At 44.7% G+C, this 27,696-nt stretch overlaps 1 protein-coding gene across 1 annotated transcript; it reads left to right on the plus strand.

The window, feature by feature from the left end:
- The first annotated feature begins 1,158 nt into the window (after positions 1–1,158).
- LOC135825273 (uncharacterized) lies at positions 1,159–26,486 on the plus strand. Its single transcript, XM_065338012.1, has 10 exons — positions 1,159–1,455; positions 13,141–13,359; positions 13,814–13,954; positions 14,299–14,430; positions 15,017–15,139; positions 16,312–16,502; positions 20,534–20,620; positions 21,048–21,134; positions 24,138–24,224; positions 25,726–26,486. Exons 1-10 carry the CDS (start codon positions 1,287–1,289, stop codon positions 26,155–26,157), a joined length of 1,668 nt encoding a protein of 555 aa, XP_065194084.1. The 5' UTR covers positions 1,159–1,286; the 3' UTR covers positions 26,158–26,486.
- Positions 26,487–27,696: the final 1,210 nt, after the last annotated feature.

Genomic DNA, 27,696 nt, shown 5'->3' on the forward strand with positions numbered 1-27,696 from the left:
AGAGGCAAATTGTAAGTATGATTTAGTTCAACCTGTTCCAATACAAATCTGCTACTCTTTATATGATTTCCCGACATAATAGTGGAACGAAACAGGGCTAGTCAGGAGCAACTTCTAGCTGTCGTGGAGTGTCGCTGATGAAATGTTCCTGCTGGTGGCCGCACGCGTCGCTTGGTTTCGTTTGGTCACAAAAAACATATTACCACTACTGATGATCCCCTTCTTGTGATAAGCCTTCATACTGCATGTTGCTGACGGTGTTCTCAGTACAGGCAGAAGATCACGGGGCCTACGTCCCAGTCCGGGAAGTAACGGCGATAGATTGCCGGTCGGAGAGCCCAGCCCGGGTGGTGTTAGCGGTGGATCTCCGGTCAGAGAGCCCAGTCCTTGAAGTGTTAGCGGTGGATCTCCGGTCAGAGAGCCCAGTCCGTGTAGTATCACGCCGTGGATCTCTGGTCAGAGAACTTAGCTCGGTTAGTACTGGCAGTAGATGACCACTCAGAGAGTACAGTCCGGGCAGTAGCTACCCGGTCAGAGAGTACAGTCCGGGCAGTAGCTAACCGGTCAGACCCCAGTCAGTATCCATACCGGCAGAAGATCAAATGTCAGAGATTACAGGTCATTCAGTACCTGTGGCAATGCCACTTCATTTACTGAAGTCACGTGGTTGAACTTGATGGTGAGAAACCCATTGCTAGCCTGTATAACATGACAACTGCATTCCAGTTCATTCCACAGTCAGTGTTGTCGTGAATTTCTCCTGGTTGAAATCTATCACATTCAAGAGTGTGCGTTACAGATACAGTGCACAATCGTGTTAGCTTTTGACTGCAGGTCCAAGCACACCTGTGAATAATGCATTGTAAGTATTACTTGCAGTACAAAAATGCATAGCGCTTTGCCATGCATGTCGACTACATGTCGCTGTTTTAGTGTTTGCCAGATTGTCATGTTGAATGGGAGGTGCTGACATCTGCTGACATCTGCTGATATCGTGCGATCCGTTCCTGGCACGCAGTTTGGAGCTTCAGAGGCCGCGCTGGCTGCTGTGCAGTGCAAGCTCTCACAAAACCCTTCAAGACATCATGAACACTTACATGAATATGCACGGCTACGGGTGGGGATCTTCGCAGATTCGCTCCGTATCGCAACAAGTTCCTTGCTAGGATCGGCTATAAAGAGTTGCAACGCATTGTTTGAACAGGCTTTTGTGTGTAGTCGCAGAGCTAGCCCAGCAGTCTGTTAGTGATACTACGAACGAACCTCTGGTATCATCCGGTGAAGCTATGCGCAGCCTACAGCTAGGCAGTATCATGGCGCACCTACAACTGAATCTGGCTCCATTGCTGCTGCTGCTGGTGATGACGGTGAACTGTGGACAGGCTATGGCCACACCAACACCAGTGGTGCAGCACGTCGTTGCTGGTGAACAGATTGATAACGGTCAATCGCAAGGTATGTTGTAGATGTGTCACATTCTCGCCTGTGTTGTCTATGAGAACAAAGAAGAGAAGGATTTGCATGGAATGCAATGTAGAACTAAAATAGATATGACCCTGCCTGCTGGGTCCTTTCTTTAAACTCTGATACCGCGATCTCCTGTGCAAATGTACGTAGTATCGGAGGCATACTACACAAAACTGTCGAACCACGAGCATCCCACTCAACGGGCATCGTATTATTATAGAGTGACAGAGTCAAAGTGTCAAGCAGCTCAAAATAATGTTTAGCAACAAGGCTTTCCGTGACGCAAGCATTAAATATGTACATGTAAATCATACTCCTACAAGTATAATGTCATGCACATGTACATGTATCACGTATTACTTCACGTCGTAGCAGTTTGTAGTAGAAGTAAAGTCTGCCTGATAACATCATACATATACCGGTATGTACCCAAGCGTACGTGACCTCTGTACAGTATTACTGTCATGCTTTGCTCAGTGTACTGGCATAGAGCTGGCCTGTTGACAGCCATATGACAGGCACTTGTCAATATTACTGGACAGGCAGTACGTTCAAGAAATACGTACATATACAATCAAATGCGTTGATTCCCGGACTGCAGAGAGTGCTCAATGTCAGAGACAGAGCTTGCCTGATGATTGCCTAACGGCGTGAAACTCAGAGTAACAACCAGTTACCTGAATGTCCTCCGCTGAGTCTGCTACGTACATGTACAATCATGTACAGCTCAGACTGGTGCAGTGATGCTCAATGAAATCCAGAGCGTCACTCACGTTTGCGCCTTGCAACCTTTCCCAGCCCGGTGTTTGCAGGCGTAGATCTGCACAACTCCCACTGCGTATAGATGTACTTGAGTGTCGAGACAGGATTTCATTGAGCAGCGCTGCCCATGTACGAAATAGACAGCAATCATGGAGCATACCATGTTCCTGCTAGTTGTGCCGTCGACGTGGGAACAGTGGCTACAGCGCTCTATGGCCGAATCGCTTCTTTGGAGAGTGGACATGAGGAAGGAGCAATACTACCATGTGATATAAACATAATACAATATCCTACATCCACTGCCTTTTCTCATTTGCTCTGCTGAGATCATGCATCATAATGTTTGAGAAGTTCACGAGGTCTTTTCCGTGAGCGATGTGTTCGGAATCCAGAGTCTGCTCAGCTGGTTGGGTCCGAGGCCCAGGTTGCCCGTATGTGAGGCCTCAATTGATGCAGTTCATTCTTATTGTAGATACTGGATTTGAATTCTGTATGGATGGTTGTGTATGCTTTACCCTTCAAAATGAATGCTTATTGATTTTTGGAGTGAACAACTCTTCGGCGCCTTCTGGATTCAGCCAGGTAAAACAGTTTAGATGGTCAGAGCATTGAAAACTGTAATGATGATCCACAGGTTGTGATAGCGACGCCCTCAGGCTGCATGTTGTTGAGACTGTTCTCTGTATCAGCAAGAGATTACCGGGCACAGAGCCCAGTCCGGGATTTACCGGCGATGATTCACGGGGCAGAGAGCCCAGTTCGGTTAGTGAAGGCAGAGAATATGACCGGGCAGGGAACCCACCGGGGAGTGCCGGCAGGTGTTGAAAACTCAGAGACCCCAGTTTGGATTGTACATTGTTTAGATTGTAGCTCACCGGGAGCCCTGCCGTACCCGTATTGGCGAGTTCATTGATGCATTGATGCGACATCGCAGTCCGTCAGTACCTGTGGCCGTGCAACCTTACTGTTGACTGTTGTGATTGATTTGATGACGATAGTCCATAATCAGCATTGTATAACATTACAACTGGATTCTAAAGTCAGCGATGTCTCGGCTCTGTCCTGGTTGAAATCTAGCACTTCCAAGAGTGTATGTCATGTACGCATAATTTTTTATACATGTAAAAGGCATAGCGCTTTGTCGCCAAAACGACTACCGTTCCTACCCCTAGTGTGTACCAGACTGTCAAGTCGTGCTTGGTGTTGTCAGCGTGCGATCCGTTCCTGGCACGGATTTAGAGCCGCCAAGGCCGCACTGGATATGCTGTGCAGTGAAAGACATGATTTTACAGTACCCGCTTCAAGTCACCATAAACATGTACATGCATATGCCCGGCAACGGAGCGAGAATTTTTGCTGCTTGTCGCAACCTGCTCCTCGCCATGGTCGCCTACAAAGTCCTGCAAGGCATTATTCGAGCAATCAATTGTGAGTAGTCGCTGAGCTGACCCAGTAGTCTGATAGTGGTACTGCGAACTACCCTCTGGTATGAGGTGTAGCTATTCGCAGCCTACAGCTAGGCAGTATCATGGCATACCTACTACTGTATCTGGCTCCATTGCTGCTGCTGCTGGTGATGACGGTGAACTGTGAACAGGCTATGGCCTCACCAACACCAGTGGTGCAGCACGTCGCTGCTGGTGAAGAGATTGATAACGGTCAATCACAATGTATGTTGTAGATGCGTCACTTTCTCGCCTGTGTTGTCTATGAGAACAAACAAGTGGGGGGATTTGTATGGAATGCAATGAACAACTAAAAGAGATATGACCCTGCCTGCTGTTGCCTTTCTTTAATTATACTGTGATAACGCGTTCTCCTGTGCAAATGTACGTAGGATCGGAGGCATACTACACATAACTGCAGAACCACGTGCATCCCACTCAACGGGCATCGTATTATTATAGAGTGACAGAGTCAAAGTGTACAGCAGCTCAAAATAATAACAATAATAATAAAAAACAGCTCGCATGTACCCCATGGGTGAGATCACCCATGGGGCTAACGCATCTGTCGGCAAAAGAGTTAGAGAAAACGAGAAACACATGACATACACACCTTCTTCATTCTGTTATTGCAGGGAAAAACTACCTCGATTCCACCATGAGCCTAGGCATGAGGAATATAATATTAAGTACAAAATTTTATTTACCAAAAGGATATTCAAGTAAAGCGCAGATAATTTTTTAGCATGATAAGTTAGTACATTGATTCACAATGCCGAGCCAAGCTTCCCTGCTCAAAAAAATGTTTAGCAAAAAGGCTTTCCGTGAACACAAGCAAAAAATATGTATGTACATGTAAATCATTCTCCTACAAGTACAATATCATGTACATGTATCACGTATTACTTCACGTCGCAGCAGTTTGTAGTGGAAGTAAAGTCTACCTGATAACATCATACATATACAGTCTGTATCGGCTATAGAGTGACCGGATATAAGAATATATCGGCTACAGTGATATTGGTACGAAATATCAAAAGCAAAACGTATTTTATCCAGTACAAATATCACTATAACCAATATTATCGGATGTAATGATATATCGGATATTATGATGGCAACATAGAATCAAAACATGCATAACACACTACATTATAATCGGCTATAGTGATAACTTTATAATACATGTTGCAATAATATCAAAGGTCCTATTTTTTTACTTTCTTCACGTTGCTTATTTCGATAGTGACACATGTACATGTACATAACAGAATTTTTTTATGGAAATGCGGGCACTGTCAACTGTGCAGCATGCTCATTTGTCAAAACGACATGCTGGAAGTATTTCCTTGCCTTTCATGTGTCGCTCGAAAAAAATCGATCGTATCGCATATAGTGATGCATCGGTTATAGTGATAAAATCACGGAAATCAAAAGGGTACGCTATAGCCGATACAGACTGTACCGGTATGTACCCAAGCGTACGTGACCTCTGTACAGTATTGCAGTCATGCTTTGCTCAGTGTTCTGGCATAGAGCTGGCCTGTTGACAGCCATATGACAGGCACTTGTCAATATTACCGGACAGGCAGTACGTTCAAGAAATATGTACATATACAATCAAATGCGTTGATCATGGAGCTGTAGAGAGTGCTCAATGTCAGAGAAGAGCTTGCCTGATGATTGCCTAACGGCGTGAAACTCAGAGTAACAACCAGTAACCTGAATGTCCTCCGCTGAGTCTGCTACGTACATGTACAATCATGTACAGCTCAGACTGGTACAGTGATGCTCAATGAAATCCAGAGCGTCACTCACGTTTGCACCTTGCAGCCTTTCCCAGCCCGGTGTTTGCAGGCGTAGGTCTGCACAACTCCCACTGCGTATAGATGTACTTGAGTGTCGAGACAGGATTTCATTGAGCAACGCTGCCCATGTACCGAGTAGACAGCAATCATGGAGCATACCATGTTCCTGCTAGTTGTGAGCATACCATGTTCCTGCTAGTTGTGCTGTCGACGTTGGAACAGCGGCTACAGCACTCTATGGCCGAATCGCTTCTTTGGAGAGTGGACAAGAGGAAGACGCAATACTCCCATGTGATATCAACATAGTATACTATCCTACATCCAGTGCCTTTTTCTCATTTGCTCTGCTGAGATCATGTATCACATGTTTGAGAAGTTCACGAGGTCTTTTCCGTGAGCTATGTGTTCATAATCCAGAGTCTGCTGAGCTGGTTATTGCAGAGTCCCCCCCCCCCCCCCGTTGCTCGTATGTGAGAACTCAATTGATGCAGTTCATTCTTAATACTTACTTAGGAGACTCCCTTCGATAGGCATCTATTTGCCTCTGGAGGATCCGTGAAATAAAAATCAACCAATCAAAATCAAAATTCTTAATATTGGATTGGAATTCTGTATGACTGGTTGTATATTCTTTATCCTTCAAGATTAATGCTAATACTTTTTGGAGCGAACAACAGCGCCTTCTGGATCCATCCAGGCACCATAGCTCAGATGGTTAGAGTATTGCTTACGACAAGCAAAGGTCCCGGGTTCAAGTCCTGTTCGGCCTGCCATATTTTTCTCTTTGGAGGAGGTTGACTTCCATGACTGATGCTTTGAACTGCAAATGCTGTTTCTATTCTTACTTAAGAGAGCATGTCAGAGAATACCAAAGTATGTGTGCAAGTGGATCTCTCCGATTTCGCTCAAAAATTGCAGGTAGGTTCCCTTTGGGATGTGGATCGATTGTGCAAAGCCCTTGAAAATGTTTCTGAAGGGAACCTTGAAATTTGCATACCCCTCAAAAATGGCCGAAATATCACATTGTTTATGGGTCTTGAAACGAGTCACGCCACAGCGTATACGAACAAGATATGAACAAAACTCCATCAAGCCAACATTGCCTCACCTTAGAAGAGTTCCTGGAGTAGTACCGCTTAGCCACGCCAGCATCCCAGAAGACGAGGTCCATCACCCCCTGACGCCACAAATGATCGTCTTGAAAATAGCCAATTTACAAGCGCTGGCAAAACAGCCAGCTACGTCCTCAATTGGCCAGAACTATACACCGGCAGATAGTAGAACACCTCTTCGAGCGCTGAGGACATGTCCCCCATCTTCCTTTTGGGGTTTTCTTGAAATAAAAAATTTTGAATTTTTCCACTCGACCATGCTGAAATACGGCCAAAGTCATACCTGCGCTGGAAAGCTCGCCGCTCCCCGACGTCTCCTCAGCAATTTCTACTCCAACACTACTCCCAAGGCCGCAGAACAAAGTGTAGTGTTGACTCTGACAAGGAAAAGCAGCGGTGAACACTTGTCACTCCAAACGACAAGCTTCTCCTTGCGCCACCAACAATTTTTTGTGCGACTGTTGATGCAAAGGTGACTGAAGGCCTGAGCGCAGTTTTTGAATTTTTTTGCAAGTTGCACGGTGAGATCGCGTGCTCTGTGACGTAGGATGACGCTTCCTGCATCACGATACGCGGCCATCGATCGCGAATGTGCCTGGACCGCTATTCGGAACAGACCATGAGGGCAGAGGTAAGATGAGCTTCATTTCCTGCTTGAACTGCTGAGAACCCCCACAAACTGTTATAGGAGTGTTGCAATGGCAGCAAGCCGTTGAAATATGCCCCTCGTACAGCATGGAGAGTTATTCATCTTTCACACTTACCTCCTGCAATCCCGAACATAGTCCAACAGTAAAAGTCCCTTGTTTTCATGTCTATGCTCGACAAAAGCGGCTACATGTATATCATGTAGCTCGATCCCTACGGACCCTAGGGCCTTTGTGTTGACTGGCACGCGAGCAGCACTGGCTGCACGCACTTGTCGCGTGAACTGCATGAGAGATTTCTTACGTCATAAAGAATGTGATTTCATCATCATTTCACTGGTCTTCGACCTACTTGGTCAGGGAAAGTCCCGGTTCGTAGGCCTACAACACGGTCAGCGTGTTCTTGACTTGAGCGCAGTAACAACACAAGTGTGATCCCTTCCAGACCAACGGGCGTTCAAGGCGAGTACTAACAAGCGCGCTTGACAAAGGTGACTCTGAAATCTCGTGAGCCCATGTGGCCACGCGACTTGGCATTCTTGCGTCACAAGGCACGTGATTTCACCGTGCATCTTGCAATAAAATTCAAAAACTGCGCTCAGATCAGGCCTTCAGTCACTTTTGCATCAACAGTCGCACAAAAATTAAAGGGGAAGTTAAGGCAAAAATTAAAATTTCACCAGTTGTAGTCTTCGGGGTGCTGAGTCGAATGGTCTTGGTCCGAGAAAGCTGAGACACTCCCTTCCTACTTGAATCCCAATCGAACTCGCGCACTTCCACCGAAACTGGGTGACTGCGCCCTACTAGATGGGGATTTGTATGCAAAATGTCACTAAAAGCGCCATTTCGTTCATAAAAAGGACCGATGACCGCGATTGGCCCATATGTTGTAGTCTTTTGGACGCTGAGTCGACTAGTTTTGGTCCGAAAAGGCTGCGTTGCAGCGTTCCTCCTTTATTCCCAATCGAACATGGTTGAACAAGCGGTCACGTGCTCCTGCGTACACCAGTCACCTGGTCACCGTGCCTGCAGGGTACAACTTACAGCCTGTTTTGACCTTTTTTGGGTTCAGTCCTGTCACTCGAGTTGAACCTTGGTGTGAGAGTTGTCGCCTGCTGGCGTGGTGACCAGGTGATTTTGGCACCCAGGAGCACGTGACTGCTTCTTCAACCATGTTCGATTGGGAATAAAGGAGGAACGCTGCATCGCAGCCTTTTCGGACCAAAACCAGTCGACTCAGCGTCCAAAAGACTACAACATATGGGCCAATCGCGGTCATCCGTGCTTTTATAAGAACGAAATGGCGCTTTTAGTGACATTTTGCATACAAATCCCCATCTCGTAGGGCGCAGTCACCCAGTTTCGGTGGAAGTGCGCGAGTTCGATTGGGATTCAAGTAGGAAGGGAGCGTCTCAGCTTTCTCGGACCAAGACCATTCGACTCAGCACCCCGAAGACTACAACTGGTGAAATTTTAATTTTTGCCTTAACTTCCCCTTTAATTGGTGGCGCAAGGAGAAGCTTGTCGTTTGGAGTGACAAGTGATCACCGCTGCTTTTCCTTGTCAAAGTCAACACTACACTTTGTTATGCGGTCCTGGGAGTAGTGTTGGAGTAGAAATTGCTGAGGAGACGTCGCGGAGGGGCGAGCTTTCCTGCACAGGTATGACTTTGGCTGTATTTCAGCATGGTCGAGTGGAAAAATTCAAAAAAAGTTTATTTCAAGAAAACCTCAAAAGGAAGATGGGGGACATTTCCTCAGCGCTAGAAGAGGTGTTCTACTATCTGCCGGTGTATAGTTCTGGCCAATTGAGGACGTACATGTAGCTGGCTGTTTTGCCAGCGCTTGTAAATTGGCTATTTTCAAGACGATCATTTGTGGCGTCAGGGGGTGATGGACCTCGTCTTCTGGGATGCTGGCGTGGATAAGCGGTACTACTCCAGGAACTCTTCTAAGGTGAGGCAATGATGGCTTGATGGAGTTTTGTTCATAGCTTGTTCGTATACGCTGTGGCGTGACTCGTTTCAAGACCCATAAACAATGTGATATTTCGTCCATTTTTGAGGGGTATGCAAATTTCAAGGTTCCCTTCAGAAACTTTTTCAAGGGCTTTGCACAATCGATCCACACCCCAAAGGGAACCTACCTGCAAATTTGAGCGAAATCGGAGAGATCTACTTGCACACATACTTTGGTATTCTCAGACATGCTCTCTTAACTATCTTCTCGTCTTTCATTGTTGCGTATCTTGACAGTAGTATTGCATTGTATAAGTTTGTCTGCTGCGAATAGAATGAAATCCAGTTTGCGTCTTGGATGGTTTTGCAGCCCAGTGTTGGCAGGCCCAGGTCCGCACAACGCCCTGTGCGTACTTGAGTTCAGGGTCTGGATTTCATTTACTTGAAGTAGAAGCATTGAACATGCGCACTAAAGATTTAAGTCTGCGAACAGTAAGGGAAAGATAACTTACTCTTTTCATCTGTACTAATATGCTGACCCTCAATAAGGACTCCGAAACTGATTTTCTGAAAAAAAATTCAAATTAATTACAAGATTGTAATTCTCGCCAGCCGAGCGAAGCGAGAAAGGCGAGAAATGATTTCTGGTGCCACATTTTCGGTTGCGGATATGGCATCTGGCGTGTTCTTTATCGTCCTTTCTTTTACTGACTTCTTCAGTTTGTTTTGAGTCTCACCAGGTTTTGAGCTTCCGTCCCTACTGCGTCCCAGGTTTGTTCTTTCCGGCTACTTCGGTCCAGGAAAATAGATATAGGCCATGATGCAGAACCTTGTCAGATTATTACGGTCTCAAGTGCTTCTGCCTCATGGCATCTTTCAGATATTCGCGTGCACACCTTTTTCTATCTGAGACACTCTGTTCTCAGTCCCATTTTTCATGCGTCACTCCGTGTCCGGTTCACATCTCCCTGCGGCCAACTACCCTTCGAGTTGTGTTTTGTCGCTTTTCTGGGCTAGGCCTCTGTCTTTGCCAGTATAATGTGGAGGTAGAACAACATGAACAAATGAAACTAAAGCATGACGGAGGTGGTAACCATTACAAAGAGGAAATGTTATGTAATGAAGAATTATGCACAAGGGGAAATAAGGAAAAGGGAAAGAGAGAAATATACAGTGAGACGAGAGGGATGAAAGCATACACTATGTAAAGGCAAGCACCAAAGAGAGGCAAGAAAACACATGAGAACTAGTTATGCCACAACTATCCACGACTGTAACAATATGATAAAAATCCAGATAGCGCATAACGTGCATAACCCGATCTCACGTGTTTTCTTCTCCTTTTTACATTAATTACTGGCTCAGTATCCGAGTAAAAACCAAAGAGAACTTTATTATCAAGAGAATAGCGTTAAAGCGCACTTGAAACACAGTGATATATCCCAAAAATTCCCGATGCCGAAAGGCGGGTACACGCCCCTACATGCCTACTTTCCCTTGTCTAACCCCCTAGACGATAGGCCTTGACGGATTATGCTAGCATAATTTTTCGCATAAATCCTACCAAAATCGAATAATCGCATAATTCGAGGCAAATTGCATACGAATCGCATAAAATTGGAATAATCCGCCTGTTCGCATCAAATTCCATACAGTTCTACATGTTCTACAAGTATAAGTTCAAGTAGATGCACTAGGAAGTTGAAGGTTTACGACTCCCTTGATAACATGTCCAGTCCACTACAATCAGTGATGGTCGTAGCTAGATCGGACGGTGAGTTGACCCCGTTGAACTTTTGCTGCTACAGTACAACTCCCTCTACAAAAAAATCCCCTGTTATTTTGCACAGAACTATTATGCATTAGCAGCATATGTGAGCATAATGCGGCATAATAATTATGATAACTTTTAAGTTTTGGCATTAAAATAGCATAATTCTGCAATTTTTCCAGAAATGCGAAAAGCATAATTTCACGAACATATTAGCATAATCCGTCAAGGCCTACTAGACGAAAGCCGAGTGGCGGAAAAAAAGCCAGTGCAACTTCTAAAGAGAGGGTGACATTAACGTTGATAAACTAGGTAGATGTCTGCATTTCGCGACTAGAAAATCTGGTTCAGAATCCTATAGGACCACAGGCTCGCACTCAATCAGTGCATTTCACACATTCATTTTAGGGCATAGTGGTTTTTTGTTCACAAAACATCATCATGAACGAAATGAGGATGGGCACCGCTGGGATGGGTTTACAAATAAACAGCGCTGCGAGGAGATAGTAATCCACACCTACACGTACTATGGCGATGGCGGAGAGAAAGAGAGGGCAAAAAACACCCATTAAAATATGATTAAAATATGAATAAAACATCGCCAAAAAAACGTTACGTGTACCGACAGTGGTAGTGTGGTATCCTGTGAAGATATTCATGTGCACGTGCATGTTAAACATGTTAAACATTAACAGTCGTGTTATTGCTGACTATACAGCTGGTTTTCTTTTGATTACTGTCAGCCAATATCTTGATGTTGCCCTAAGGCCTAGACTATCCATTACAACTAACAAGAGAGCTGTCGTTATTGTTGCCGATCCGCTGTTCCTTTTGCAAACTTCTGCACAGCTACTGTATCTGTTCGTTCCACCTACTGAGCTCATCGTTAAGTTTGCGTTGATATAATTATTGTTAATTATATGCTCGCTGTATTTACCTCACACTTCAGTCTTTTCTTTTCACTTCAGCACGAGCGAGCCTTGGTGTTTTTCAAGTCGTTTCACTTCTCTTCTGTTTTGATTGGAGTGAGTTCTCAGGAAGCAGATACAGCCCGGGTGTGCATGTGTGTTCATTCTTCAGTCTAGTCTTATATTTAGATGTGGTTCAACTTCGGTTACCCTTGCACGCTTGCGCGACAACACTCGCGGGTCGTGACAATAGCACGACTCCTAGGCTAAATACTCCATTTGCGCTAAATAACGACTTGTGGACTGCACATGTACATGCCATTGTGAACACAGCTGCAGTCGCAAAGCCCAGCTCTGCAAACGTACCCCTATCCGTGAGAAACAAAATTTTATTTGTACCAAGTAATTCTGTACTGGGGCCAGGAATATGAACAATATGCATGGTATACCTTTAGAGGAGGTCACAGCATGCGTTCTTGTCCATTCTCTGGCCCAAGCGCGAATTTTCATCGCTTCCCGTATCCTCTTCCTGGTCCGATAAGACTCAATGGCAGGTACACACATCTCCGAAAACATTAGTCACCAAACACCAGTACATGTTGCTATGGTGAAGCCTGTATGGGTATTTCAGTCTTCCTGTTGGGCGCGTTGTCCTTCGGCTGCGTTCCCACACTACTTCAAGGTTTACCAGCATACACTATGTACAGATACATATCAGAGCAGGGGCACATCAGATGGTTCACAGCGTCTTGTTCTCTCCAGCTCCCACGACTGGCTTTCATTTGCCAGACGACCAGCGTCTAAAGGAAAGGCTATCGAAGCACATTGAAGTTACCATTCAAAAATCACGTTATCCACCACAAAGCAAATAGTACAAACTGCACGCGCAAATTAACTTCTTTTCATATTCGCCTTTACTCCATCCAGTTCCCTTTGGATGTGCGAAGTGAAATAATAATAAAATTTATAAATAATCACGGTTCGCGTGAGACTCGGCTGAAAGCAGAGTTTTCCGCATCCGCCGTGGGAACGCTACCACTCTCTAAGATCAATGCGCAGATGCAGCGCCTAAACGGTGGGAGGTGAGTAGATCAGACCCACCACCAAGTGGTCAAAGACCGACATCCCATTAGCTCCATCCATGTGAAATAGACACAAACAAACGCTGTGTCAATGTAAAGCACGGAGTACTGAGCATAGAGTGTGTCTGTGGTGTTTCGAGAGTACGTAAATTGAAAATTGTTTGTTTGGATTTCTCAATAGATTACCCAGCGGCGATTGTTACTGAAGATACCAATTGCATGACTGACTGGTTACTGGTAGCCAACTCTAGTCGAGCAAGAGCTGTCACCATTCTCACCACACCCGCTGCCATTCAAGCAATGTTGGATGAGAAAGTTGTGAAACTCCAACGGACCTTCGTCTTAAGTCTCATCTTGGGCTTTGCACCGCAGCTCGCAACAGACCTGAAACACTGTATTTGTAAGTGGACCTAATTCTACGACGAGTCACGTGATGTTTCTGCAGACATGAGCAATGCCAATCTACGGAATGTGTCCGATACACATGATATACAATAGCCTATTACTGCTTTCAATTCTCCATTACTAAGTAACACATTTTTCTTGATATGTATTCGATGGCAGTACCAATTCCACGGCTTGAAAATACATGTACACCAGGATCGAAAATACGGTGTGGAGAACAGTTAGATCTTCTCAATTGTGAACTGAGCATTTGTCCAAGCCAAGAATAATAATAATATTTGGGGAAAACAGCATGAAAAGGTCCTCAATTATGATACACGATGAGCCGAAGGGAGCAGAAGCAACATTCTAGCGTGGTCAATGTCCTCGCCGATCATTGGTTTGAGGCTGCTTCATGTCTACGTCACAATCCTTGCATGTGGCATGCTATTGTGCGAATGCCATTGCAGATCGAACGCCAGAGTGCCCCACAACTGACTTAACAAGGCACCTACCTTGCTCACTTGATGGAGAATGTGTGTTCAACATTAGGCAGCAATCCGCTGTTTGCGTTTGTCCAGCTGGACTGACTGGAAGGAGGTGTGATGCAGGTGAGTGTAATTAACAGTCGGTAATTCACAATACTGGTCTTCGTAAGGTGCTATGTAGACTTAGTAACTACGACTTCGATAAGAGCGGATTTATGGGCCTTGAGAATTGGAAGTAACATATTCCCAACCAAATTCAATACCAATGGTCTTGAGAATTGGAAGGATGTTGGGAAGGAAAGACCAGAAACATGTGAAAGATCGTTCAAAATCTTATTTAATTTTGGCGCGTATCTGTCACCCCATTTCTTGACAGTATACATGTAATGGACAGTTGTTAATTACTGAGTGTATGTGTCCATTCTCATTACTACATTCCTCTTTTTCAATCAATGTATCCACCACAGATATTGATGAGTGCAGTCTACCAACCTTGAATACCTGTGATCAACCAGCTGTGGCAACATGCTTCAACGCTCACGGATCATTCGGTTGTGAGTGTGACACGGGATTCAAAGGTGATGGGCGAGTGTGCAATGGTAAGTGGACCGCTAGCCTGTCCGATCAGCAGAGTGGGGTTCACTTATTGTGAACGATTCTGTTCGGTCTTAAAAGAAGCCCACAACCTCTTCTCCTGTCTTCGATGCGTCTTCAGTGGACAAGTTGCTGCATTCTTTAGCCATTAAAGTGACTACATACACTCGTATCACGTAGTGTGTGATGGATACAGAAGGTAACACCTTGTCGATTGAGATCGCATGGAGGATGGAGGATAGGGCCAGCGATTGTTGCACTAGTGCATTCTTGAGCTGTTTCCTAGTACTGTTTTATTAGCAAATAAGTACAGTAGAACCTGGTGTAAGCGACCTCTTGGTTTAGCGACCACCTGCTCTTGACGACCGTTTTCTCATGCAAGGGCAGTTCTACACAGAAGTTGTGGGACCTGGTTCTAAAGACCACCTGGCCTTAACGACCGTTTTTGCTTGTACCGTGGGTTGGTCGTTTAAACCAGGGTTTACTGTGCAGTGTCCTAGGGTTCTGGTTTCTGTCATATTCCATACAACTACTTGTCAACCTGCAGGTAATGATGTGTGTTCCATGTAATTCACTTCACTCTCTGTACAGATCTAGATGAATGTACAGCTGGTGTACATGAGTGTAATGAACATGCAATGTGTAATAACACTGTTGGATCATACTCTTGTTACTGTCAATCTGGATACAAGGGAGATGGTACTATCTGCGAAGGTAATTGGGTGACATCTGCAGAAGGTGCTAAACGTCTCAGCTGGTATGCTGGCGACACCATAGTTCATTGGGTAGAGCATTGCTTGCGTAAAGCGAAGTTCCAATGTTCAAGTCATATCCTAAACCAACACAACGTGTCATTTTCTTTAGGAATTTCCCTATTTTCTCTGTACCGCGATAATGAGTTCACAAAAGGACAAAACAGTTCTGTCCGCAGATTGAGAATTTTCCCTATTATAAATCCAACAGCATGTTGAGTATGCTGATGCATTCGGGTCTCGCTTCAAACAAAGTAAGAGTCCAAGAGTTTGCGCCGTCTGTTTGTAGTGATATTTCAGGCTTTGCCAAATTGTCGAGTTAGCCATGCTGGGGTACATATCAGGGTTTGAGTCGCAACATATAACGGGTTAGCCAAGATACTTCCACAGCCAAATGCAGCAGGGTACATGTATATCTACAACACCAGCATGCGTTTTCTCCAAGATAGATATGGATAGTTTCGAATATAAGACATCCAGAGATTTAATATTCAGGGATTTTAATTTTGAAAACGCAAGAATAAATCCTGTGTGTTGCTCTCCGCAATAAAACTTCTTTTCAGTAACTTCGATGGAGAGCCAAGGTTTAATTTGTACAAAAGAGAAAGACCAAGGAACTACAAGTTACGCTATACTGTCCACTAACACCACCCGTTACTAAACAATCAGCTCATGCGATAACATTGCACGACACTGACCGACGGTACTGAAATTGTCTGAAATGTTGCTTTGCGTTCTTGAATCGTGGTTTGACCGTATTGTCCAATGGTCTTGCCAGCATCGTCATCGACATGCATGAACATCCGCCAACGTCCTTCACAGCTGAGACTTTCAGCTCGTGCTTATCTTGGTTGCGCTCAACTTCCACTCCTTGTGTTATTTCCATACCTTAGAACCTTCCAAGTTGGAAGGCTGTTGGAGTGCGCATCTAAGATGTGCTAGAGCTGTTAGCCAGTTAGTTGTAGAACGTCAGTACCGTCGGTCAGTGTCGTGCAATGTTATCGCATGAGTGGATTGTTTAGTAACTGGTGGTGTTAGTGGACAGTGTAGCGTAACTTGTAGTTCCATGGTATTTCTCTATTGTATTTCATTGACTTGCTCTACAATTTTGCCGGCGTTTGTTTGCTGTTCCAGTTGATTTATGCGGATCATCTGCCAACAGTGAACTCTGTTACCAAATTGAGGATATGAAAACCTACAATAAGAGACTGGAAGAGAAACTGGAGGCTAGGGACATTCAGATTAATCAACTGCTCTCCGATGTAAAGATACTGACCACCATTTTTGTCGAACAGAAGACGAAGATTGATAAAATTGAAATCCAGGTAAGTTTCTATACTATACTATACAAGCAATGCTTTTTTTGGTTTGGTTTTTTTTTACGAGAAACCACGAACCTCGATAACAGAAATGTACCAGCTGGGGTCGGTTGTGATCAATCGCTCGGACCACTACTCTTCTTAGGTGTGTGTGGACCATATGAACCGACCAGATATATATTTTTTTTCTTTATTTTCACGATGGCCCATGGCCAATAAGGAAGAAAATATGATTCAAATCAGTCAAGAATCATATAAAATCAATCTAGCAAGTAAGGAAACCAACACATTGCAGGGGGATGGGGTTGCTATATATGGCGAGCCAATCCCTGTACACCGCATTATACTGTGTAACCATCTCAGAAAGGTCGCTTCTGGGTGGAAATAACCCAAAGCGTAACCGTCACAACCTAGACTTTCAGGACAAAAGCATTAGAATCGATCCTGGTGATGGCCCGGGACTGGCTGCAGTGGAGTCTGCGTACACTGAAAAAAGGCAGATGCACATGTGACGTGCAAAAATGACTTTAGGAATCCTCAAATAATGCACAAAACACACGACCAGCTTTAATACACAATGCACAAAATAGCCGTGGATGCATTTTCGTACCCAACAAGTCGATCTCTCCGTAGTGCAACTGAAACGCACGTGCTCAAACCGGTGGCGACTATGTATGGATGTATGTGTATTTTTATTTGAATTCGCAAGTACACACGGGTTACAAACCCAAATACATGGAAGCGAATGTGATAATGGGGTTAATTAGCTGTACCGCTGCACAGAGGACTCCTAGGATGTGCCGGTACAGTAAAAAAATGGGAGTCGCTCCGTGAATTTGAACTGGAGTTACACGCGCAAGCATACATTTCAAAACACCAATTTCGTGTAAAACTACCTTTCTGAAAAGGTCATAACTTTTGTAATCGTTGTTGTATTTCCAAAACAAAAAACAGTTCTGTGCTCAGGATACATGAAAGAATCGTTTGAAATCAAGTTTGCTCACATAAAGTGAATTAAAAAAAATTATTGCGTGGCAGAGGTTTTCAAAGGGCCCAGGCTCAAAAGGTTGAGAAATGGGGTGGAGAAAGGAGGAGGACGGTAGGAAAGAAAAGGGAGGACAATTCAGGAGCAAAATTAACAATTGCACAAATAATTATGAGTGTACCTGAGACAGAGGGTACCTGTCGAACGATAAAATGCTAAAGCAAACAGAAGAAAGGAAGTGGTATTTCTCGCCAGCCGGGCGCAGCGAGATAGGCGAGAAATGATTTCTCGCGAAATATTTTCAGTTGCAAATATGGCATCTGGTGTATTCTTTATTGTCGCTTCTTTTCTTGGCTTCTTCAGTCGGGTTTGAGTCTCACCAGTGTCCCTGCCCTCCCACCCTTCATTTCTGTGCATATTATCATTTTTTATCACTTTTTGCCGTGATGTGCTTTCCATGCCTACATGATGCCTAATCACCATTGGGGATATACACCGTGACCTGGTTTTTTCTCTCACAACTGCGTCCGTCGGCGCGAGGGTTTTCTCCCGGCTGGCTCGGTCCAGAAAAATTAATCTGACGGTCCCAAGTGGTTCTGCATCATGGCCTATTTCTGCTATCCACTGGCACGCCTATTCTATCTGAGACACTCTGTTCTCAGTCCTCGCTTCCATACCTCACTCGTTATTCGGTTCACATCTGGCTGCGGCCAACTACCCTTCACTTTGTGTAGTGTCGCTGTTGCTGTCTATGTCTCTGTGTGTGCCAGTATATGTGGAGCGAGAACTCACAAGCCAATACGCGCTAAACTGCGCTTGAGTGATAATGAAAAGGGAAACCGGAGCTCAAGAAAATTACAACGTACAAAGTCATAAGTCATAACTCGTAACATTGTTTCCTTCCTTCTTCTTTTTCACTACAAAGTCATAATAGGAACTTAACTGGATGATGAGTAGCACGAGCAAACATTTTCTGAAACGAGAGGACAGCAACAGCAGCATCAGCAGCAACGACGACGACGACGACAACACCACCACCACCACCAACACCACCACCAACAACAACAATTGCAACTGCAACAGCAACAGCAACTGCAACAGCAACAGCAGTGCGGTGCAGACTACTTCAAGGAGTATGGTACTTCGAACATAGAAGGGAGGAGAATTCACGGAGTTTGCAGATCTAGCCTGCCAGCGTGAAGGGCAGTGCGGCTATGGCGAATTAACTGGAATGGTTGAGTAGGCGAACTTCACTGTGGAGGGTGTTCCAGAGGACGGCACCACAGTGCGATGGACGGGATGCCCCTGCTGCTCACCGGGCTAGCGGGAGGCGCAAACCCTGTCTTTGCCGGAGGCGGGTTGTGTTTCCAGGAGCACTTCGAAACCTGTCCCGGAGGGCTGGCCTGGCGCGATTGTGCTGGCAACGCCACACAAACCTCAGAACCTTCTGCTTGTGCAGCTCCTGAATGCTCTACGTGGTCGAAATGTCAAATGAGCTGCCTGGAAAACAAGTTGCAGCTAGATCCCATATCGTCAAGTCCAGGATATCGTGCCTCTTCATGGTTCACTCAAACAGCATGCCACCATACATCATACCATCGTAAAAATCATGTTGCTGATCAACCTGAATGTGATCGTCCAGATTTTGATTCTGATCTTGAATGTCGATCAACTCGATCAAATCCGTCGATCTGCTATGTCACGCGGTGGTCGGTGCACGGCACATTCAGGACGCGAAAATATCGATCAATATTTTTGGCACCTATGCAGAGCTTTCCTGCTCGTGAATTCGAGGCCGTTTAGGGAAGGAAATGGTTGTTGTTTGGAGTCACAAGGGTTGTCAGTACAAATGTTTTGTCACACTCGGCATAGGTGACCACGCTGCAGTGTTTGGCGTGCTGGCGTCTGGAGCGGTGCCTAGTGTTGGAGCTTGAGGAGGCGATTTTGGTCGTCGGGTAGGAAATTGGCGATGTTGCAATGTGGTGAAGTGAAAATATTCAAATTTGTTTATTTTCAGAAAACGTGGAAAACCTTTTACTAGACATGTCCTGTGTAGTAGTTGAGATAGTCCACTGTCGTGCAGTGCATGGTTCAGGAAAATATACGCCATAAATGGTTCCCGCTACGGCCCTTGAAATTTGGCTATTTTAGCGATGCAGTTTAGTGATATTTGGAGAAGATGGCCATTGCTTTCCTGGATATAGCCATGGTTCTATGCGGTGTTGATGTGAAGACTTCTCAGGTGAGGTGATGTTGGCATGGTGGTGGTTTGTTCTTAGCTCCATCGTGTACGCGTTGTACCCACGCTTTTTTTTTACTCAATATTCAGTCGTCTTTTGGAACCATTTCGAGGTGGTCCCCAGTTCCAAAGTGTCGGTAAGTTATGCAACGAGCCCTTTCGCTTGGTTGTTGTAGACCCCACAGGAAACTTACTTGCAGAATTTGAGCGAAATCGGAGATATGGCCCAGGCCAGCTTTCCTGGTTTTCTCAAACATACTCTCTTAATACATGAAGCAGTACTGTCGCAATCGAGCTATGTCGTTGCTGTGTCATCATATATGTGCCATGCGCAACTTGATGTACCAGCCTGCTATGCCGGATACCGCCAGCCATGCATCGACCAGGCGCCAGGCGCGAACTGATGGTGGTGGTGGTGAGAAGGAGAGCTCTGTGCCAGAACTTTGCAGCCTAGAGAACATGTGTGGGCAGGCGTGTGTTTACCGTCATATTACCAGGTGTGTCTTTACCACCATATTTATCAACCATAAGTACAGCTGCAGTGGTGTCTTCAACTTCATTCTCCCGAGTACTGTCTCCATTTGAAATATTTTATCCAGCTGTGTCTGGATGTGAATAGAAAGCAACCAACAGAGCGGATCAAAAGATTTTTTTTAACGTAAAACTAACAACTTCCTGCAAGAGCCGCCTGATATCCTTACTACTTGTAACTTACTTTCGAACAGAACATCAAACAGGCTAGCATTTCACTGTCCCTCTGGCCACATTATACAAGTCAGCTGGTTTGTTCTTTGTATATGAAATAATTCCCAGGCCAAGCGAGACTCCAGGGCCATCCAGCAACATTCTGCTGAACAGATTTCAGCAATCAACGCCACTCTGCAGGAAGAGAGGCAGAAGGTACGTGAATCAATACAGTATCTCAACAATATCACATTACACAATGGATCGAGTGTGTTTTTTCTTGTTATAATTGTGGGTGCAAGTCCCAGAAACCAGAAAAAGCCATGCTAACCCTAGTAAGAAAAGAGAAGGACCAGAAGTCTACAAGTTTCCGTTGTTTGTGTTCAACACATGCAAATATCAGCTAGATACTGGCGAGTCATAACGTGCCGTAAATTGGCACAACACTGACTTCCGAACCGAACGGTTCAAAGATCAAAAGCACAAAACGATAAAGTAACATCCTGCGAGAGCGGCCCAGTATTTTTACTTGCTTCGTTTGGAACATTACACAACATCACATTAGGTAACATTTGGCTATCCTCCTAGTCACAGATACAAGCTCGCTGGTTTGCACTTTGAATGTGTTTGAAATATTTCCCAGACCAAGCAACACTTCAGGACGATCCGGCAACATTCTGCAGAACAGTTTTCTGCAATCAATACCACTCTGGAGGAAGAAGGGCGTAAGGTAAGGAAACCAATCCTGTATCCCAGGCATATAATGAATAGCAAATAATAATAATAATAATAATAATTTTTTTAAAGAGGTCGGAGGCGGATAATACTTTAAAACGAAGGTAAGTTATGGGTCGCAAATATCCACGCAAACACACATCCAGTCATAATAAGGCACTTGTCATAAGTATCCGAACGTTTTCGGTCCCTTCTCATCAAGGATTATACAGGGAATGGCTCAAGCTGGAAAGACTAAAACTTAAATAGCGTAAAGATAATTAGATAACAACACTCGTGACAAGGTGGAAAATTATCAAGTTTAGCACGACACAAAACTCGAAGGAAAATAATAATAGTGACAACAACATAGTGAGCAAATTAAGTTACATTGTTACCACCTCGCTGAGGAGTAACACCAAACAATTGTAGCGACAACACATTTTCTTTCTGTACGCAAAGTTCAGGATCTAACTTACGGATATACAAAGCTTCTAACACAGCCAAATGTAACGCACATATACCACGTGACAATATTGAGAAAACATTATCACTGTACAACTCACGACAATTGGTACGGGCTGACAGATGTTGCTTGATTGGCGAAGTGCGATTCTTAGCTCCATTGGGTGTTGTCTCCTCCAATGTCCCGTCATCTCGCCTCTTCGTGGCATCACCACTATCTGTCTCTTCGCGTTTCCGCGGCCTTCCACGTTTCTTGACACTAACCGTTGGGTGCGCGATACCCGGTGTCCTTTCCGTTACGTCTCCTCCATTGCGGATTTCTATTGAGCTTCTTACTCCAACTTGTCCGGTGTCCGATATTGAGGTTAGTTTTCGCGGTCTACCACGTTTTCGAATATTGACTGTTGTTGTCACTTCCGTTGTCATTGTACTTTCGTCCTCATCAGTCCGTATTTTCACTTGGCTTCTCGTCACCCTTTCCGACGCCGACAGATCCTTTGTCAGTTTTGGTGGTTTACGTGTGGGTCTTTCACCATCTTTTATGCTGTTCTCAGCTGGCCCGTGTCCTACACACGCAGAGGAGGACGGGCATGCAGTCACATCTTCACGGGAAGAGGAAGATCCACCGATGGACTGGACAGCACATTTTGGAGGACGACCACAGCGAGGACGACAATCGCGCGCATCAAGCGGAACACAACTTAACGGCACATGTTGACGAATGCGTGCGCCCAGGTGCTGAAGGGTTCTACCTACATACCGATCTTCACATTGTCGGCATTGAAAGAAATAGATAAGGTTACTTTTACTAAGGGTAGGTAGAACATCCTTCTTCACACTGAACGCACGCACTGTCCCAAATATGACGTACAGCTTGACGCACGGATATGATGGACATACGATACCACGAACATCCTTCTCCACGCGTGCAGAACCGGTGCCAACCCAGGGTAAACGGAGCACCACTGGGCAACGGTCAGGTCCAAATTGGATAGGCTTGTCTGTCACCGATTTTTCGTTGATTAGCTTGGCCAGAAATTCCTTTGGATAGCCGTTGTTCGTAAATATTGATGTCAGTCTGTCTAATTCGTCCTGCAATAGATGAGAGGAACATATTCTATGTGCACGATAAACTAGCGCCTTCACAAGATGTCTCTTCGATTTCGTTGGAGTATAGCTCCCCCACGGAATGTAGAGGCCGGTGAACGTTGGCTTCCTATAGATAGTGGTGTCCAAACTCTTAGTGTTAATATTCCATGATATTTGTACATCCAAGAAGGATAAGCTGCCGTTTTGTTCCGCTTCCGACGTGAATATCAACGCCGGGTGGAGACTATTCAGAGTTAGTAGAAAAGTCCCACAGACATCCTCATCCTCACCGTGACAGTACACATCGTCTACAAAACGACTGTACATAGAGGGCCACAATGATGGACTAATGGACGCTTCACAGAACCCTACAAAGATATTAGCCAATACAGGACCAAGCGGCGAGCCCATGGCAACGCCACCTATTTGTTTATACATAACGTTGCCAAATGAAAACTCAACGCCCGACGTAACCATTAACATGAGTTTCACAAACTCCGTTTCGTTCCAAGACGGCGGAGTAATGGACTTATTGTGGTACAGTGTTGTTGCGCAGTTAAGTAAGTTAGTGAGTTAGATCCTGAACTTTGCGTACAGAAAGAAAATGTGTTGTCGCTACAATTGTTTGGTGTTACTCCTCGTCGAGGTGGTAACAATGTAACTTAATTTGCTCACTATGTTGTTGTCACTATTATTATTTTCCTTCGAGTTTTGTGTCGTGCTAAACTTGATAATTTTCCACCTTGTCACGAGTGTTGTTATCTAATTATCTTTACGCTATTTAAGTTTTAGTCTTTCCAGCTTGAGCCATTCCCTGTATAATCCTTGATGAGAAGGGACCGAAAACGTTCGGATACTTATGACAAGTGCCTTATTATGACTGGATGTGTGTTTGCGTGGATATTTGCGACCCATAACTTACCTTCGTTTTAAAATACTTCAAGTAATAATATTAATAATAACATTAATGGTTAGGGCATCGTTAGCTACAAGCGAGGGTCCCTGGTTCGAGTCCTGGTGGTGACAGTCAATTTTTTCTTCAGACTTTTCCCGTTCGTCTCTTTCCCTCAAACTAGTGAAAATAATAATAATGATAATATAAACAGATCGCATATTGCCCGCAAAAACAACTCATATGGGGCCATGCATCTGTCAATGATCATTAACCAGAGTTACTTGTTGGTGGCGAGGTTTAGGCAGTCCTGAATCGGCACATTCAGAGGTTTGAAGTCTTCTTTAATGTTGTCGACCTATCTCTTGTGGGGTCGTCCACGGGGGCGCTTGATGTCCGAAGTATTGAGAGCTTGCTGCAGTGCCTTGTAAGAGGCTGCGTCTGGTCCTTCCCGGGCAACGTGCCCCAGCCACAGGAGGCGGCGCTCTTTACATGTTTGCGAGATATCAAATATCTGGTCCTTTGAAAGGCTTTTTCTTCAACCAAATTTTGTGCGCGTCTAATTTCTCACAGACCAAGCAACAATTAAGTGCAATGAAGCAGCATTCTGCTAAACAATTCGCAGCAATCAATGCTAGTTTAAAGGAGGAAGGACAAAAGGTAAGCTAGCTACTGCAGGGCTTTAGAGATCTGCATCCAGAGGTTTCTTCCATATCTGACATTCAATCTCAACACTAGCACTCAATCCACATAGACTGGAAGAGTCTAGGGGTGGAAGTGTTGTTGGCAACTTGCCAAGGTGAAGTTGCTTAGTTAGAATTGTTGATGAATTCCGGGCCAACATTTATTGTGGCCCAGATCGACACAGAACGTGTAATAATAGGAGATCTTCACTGACAAAAATTAAATGGAACGGGTAGAACGAGCACCTTCTGTGGCACGGAGAGGGTCCTTGCGCTGGGATGGTGCATGCAACCAGCATATCTCACAATCGTCCTCTGTTGTCACCATGTCGTAGAGGATGTTCAGCCAAGCGCACACAGGAACTGGCGAAGTCAATCACAATGCATTTTATTGAACGATAAAGAATTTTTAGACCAGTTCAACGCATTTTTTAAAAGGTCTGAGTGTTCTAACTGTGGTAAATCCAGAAGGCGTTGCACGATGGTATCGTTATGAATTTGACCGTAACCAGGAGGAGTGCTGCCCAAAGCAAGGGTGGAGGAGCAAAATACTCTATCTCCGGTCAGCTAGCTGTTTAGACTTTGTTAGATCTCGTCAGTGGAACTCATAGTTACTGGTCAAAACAATCGGCACGACATCTTTAACCTGCTTCCATGTCCGGGTGCTATAACTGCAATAAACATAGCGAGTCTTGTCCACGGCACATAACTTTGAGGCCAACCAGAAAGAATGCTGAACCAAGCCGGGACAAGGCAGCATAGTACTCAATTTGGGGAAAGCTAGTTGTTTGAATCTTTTTTGATCTCAGCGGAGCTCAGAGTCACTGGCCAAATCGATCACAAAGAAGTCTAGTGAATGACAAAGCAATTTTAAACTGACACAAGGCAGTAAAAGCCAGAGTTAGACTGAACACTTACCTATCAAGCTAAGCTGCCAATGTTACAATACATTCACACAGCTACTGCAGAATGCAACATACTAGTTGATATCCAGCCCTGCCCTAGCTTCTCCTGCTTTTCAGTTCCCCTTTCGTTCTTTTTCTTTCTCCCCTCTAGCTCTATTACCACCATGGCTGGCTATCGCCCATATCACCATTTCATTGGCTAGTGCCACGTGATTGTGAATAAATAAATAAATAAGTTAAGTGTAATCAAATTCGACCAAAGATTTCGAGTGAAGTAAGTGATATCGATGTGGCAACACTTGCGGTTTATGCAGGCGGGTGCACACAAGTTGTAGAAGCCATATGGTTGAAACCACACAGAGTTACATTTGCCTTACAGAATAATAAGCGTCAGAAACCAATAATGCTATACGACTGCCAGGTTGTCTTCTACCATCATAAAGTGTGATCAACAATGAATATTGTATCCTGCATGGCATGTGGGATACACTACTGGTACTGTAGTCATTTTTGATCACACAATCATTCTGATTATAAACTTTGCACTGTGTACCATTGTGTTTACTTGTACAGTGTGGTGTGGTGGCGTGGAAGTCGTTCAGACAAACAACGGGACAAAGCTCCACTCCACCAACATGGAATGTGATGTACAACAAGACACGCAGTGACACTGTGTTGAGGGTAACCTACACGTCAGCATTCGGCTCTTACCGTACTTCTGGCTGGAATTCATTCACTATCTCCATTCTCATCAACAACACAGAATGTCCCAATCCTGGTCCTATTAGAAGTGGTGTAAGCGGTTATGCGGTCAGCGGTGATGATCGCAGTGTGACTCCTGGCTCTATCAGTGGCATATGTAATATCAACACTGCTGGTCCACTCAAGCTATCCACCAAATTCACCCAGTTATCCAGTGGCGGTTACATGTACGATGGGTACAGTTGTCATGGTGGTAACCGACTGGTAGCCACTTTTCACGTTGAAGAACTGTGTAGTAACTAACGCATGTATTTCAATGACCCACTTCTACATCGTGGCATGTCAATAGGACACTTTCCAAGTAGGTTATTTTCCTTTCTCTTCATTCACTGCGTTCTATATCATTTCAATATCTGCAGGTACACTTTTGGCAGTTCAATGTGGAACATACTCAAACCATAGTTCTGTTGCACTTGGGTCGCATCCACGTTTTACCTATTTCCTATCTACACGTTTCGAACTCATTTCTGTTGTGCACTGCCGTGCTCACTTGCATCTCTCTTGCTTTTCATCCATGTGTTGGCATCACTTATTGCATATGTATAGTCGACGCAAAGTTGGTATTACACTCAGCAGGATTTGAGAACAATAGTGGTCCAAGAACTCAAAGCATTGGAATCTAATACTGTAACATACTTGTATAACTGTTATGGGCTATTCCATGATTGAGTGTTGACATTTCAGCCACTGGAGAAGTGTGGTACTACATAGAGAGTCAGGGTGCGTTCTTATATTCTCTAGCTTCCCGGAGAAGAAGAAAGGAGAAGTCGAAGAAACAGCTCTCGAACGTTTCCGAGAGTCTTTAACTTTTCCGAGAGGACTTAGGAACGCACCCTTAGAGAGCACATGTCATGACTGTACATGATTATACAATTGTTTTTACTAGAAAACACAGCCCTGATAATAATCAAGGGAAGAGGACAACTGAAATGACACTGGACAACAAGACAAAGGGGAGTAGGGGCGATAGTCCGATGTTGTTTGCGAGGCTCGTCCGACCGGAGGTCTCGGAATCATAGGCTACGACCAGGCATCAATAGGAATGTAGCTAGGCAGGGAGGAAGGTCAAAAGAGAAAGAAAGAAAAAGAGAGAGAGAGCCACGAGAAAGAGAAATAAAATAAAATAAAACAAGAAAGAAAGAGATGATGGACGAGGGTAGTTGCACATTGACGGGTGACAGCCTCACAGGGAGTCCGTAGCCCAGAGCCCATTATTTTGATGCAAGTGGTGATGGACATTCGTCTTTAAGGATTGGATTGGATTGGTTTATTTAACGTCGAATAACAAACAGGCAGTGTTGCCTTGTTAGATGAGATCGACTGAAGTTACAGGCACACAAATGCAAGGAAAAGATTTAAAGAAAAAGAAACATAGAGTAGGATTCAAGACAGCAGAGGAAAGATTGCATAATTATTTGATCAGTGAGCAACGTTAGTCAGTGAATTTTCGGGTGGGGTAAGAGAGCGGTCCGGAATTGACCTGTTTTCTTCAGTGATCGTATAGATGCAGGCAACTTATTCCAGAGAGTGGGACATTAATATGAAGGGCTGTGTGTGGCGGCGGCAGATATGATCCTCTGGAAAAGAAGCAGGGGAACATCTGTGCTCCTCGTTCGACGGGTGTGTGACAGAAGTGTAACGAGGTCATGAAGAAGCACACTACAGTCATTATGAATTACACGAAGGGTTAGCAGGAGGAGTTTGCGGCAATACATTGATTGCAGGGGTTGAATCCTGAGGCGTTCAAAAAAAGGGGCAGTTGCAGACAGGAATGGAGCAGAG

The sequence above is a fragment of the Sycon ciliatum genome, chromosome 9 (assembly GCF_964019385.1).
Source record: "Sycon ciliatum chromosome 9, ocSycCili1.1, whole genome shotgun sequence".
Taxonomy (NCBI): domain Eukaryota; kingdom Metazoa; phylum Porifera; class Calcarea; order Leucosolenida; family Sycettidae; genus Sycon; species Sycon ciliatum.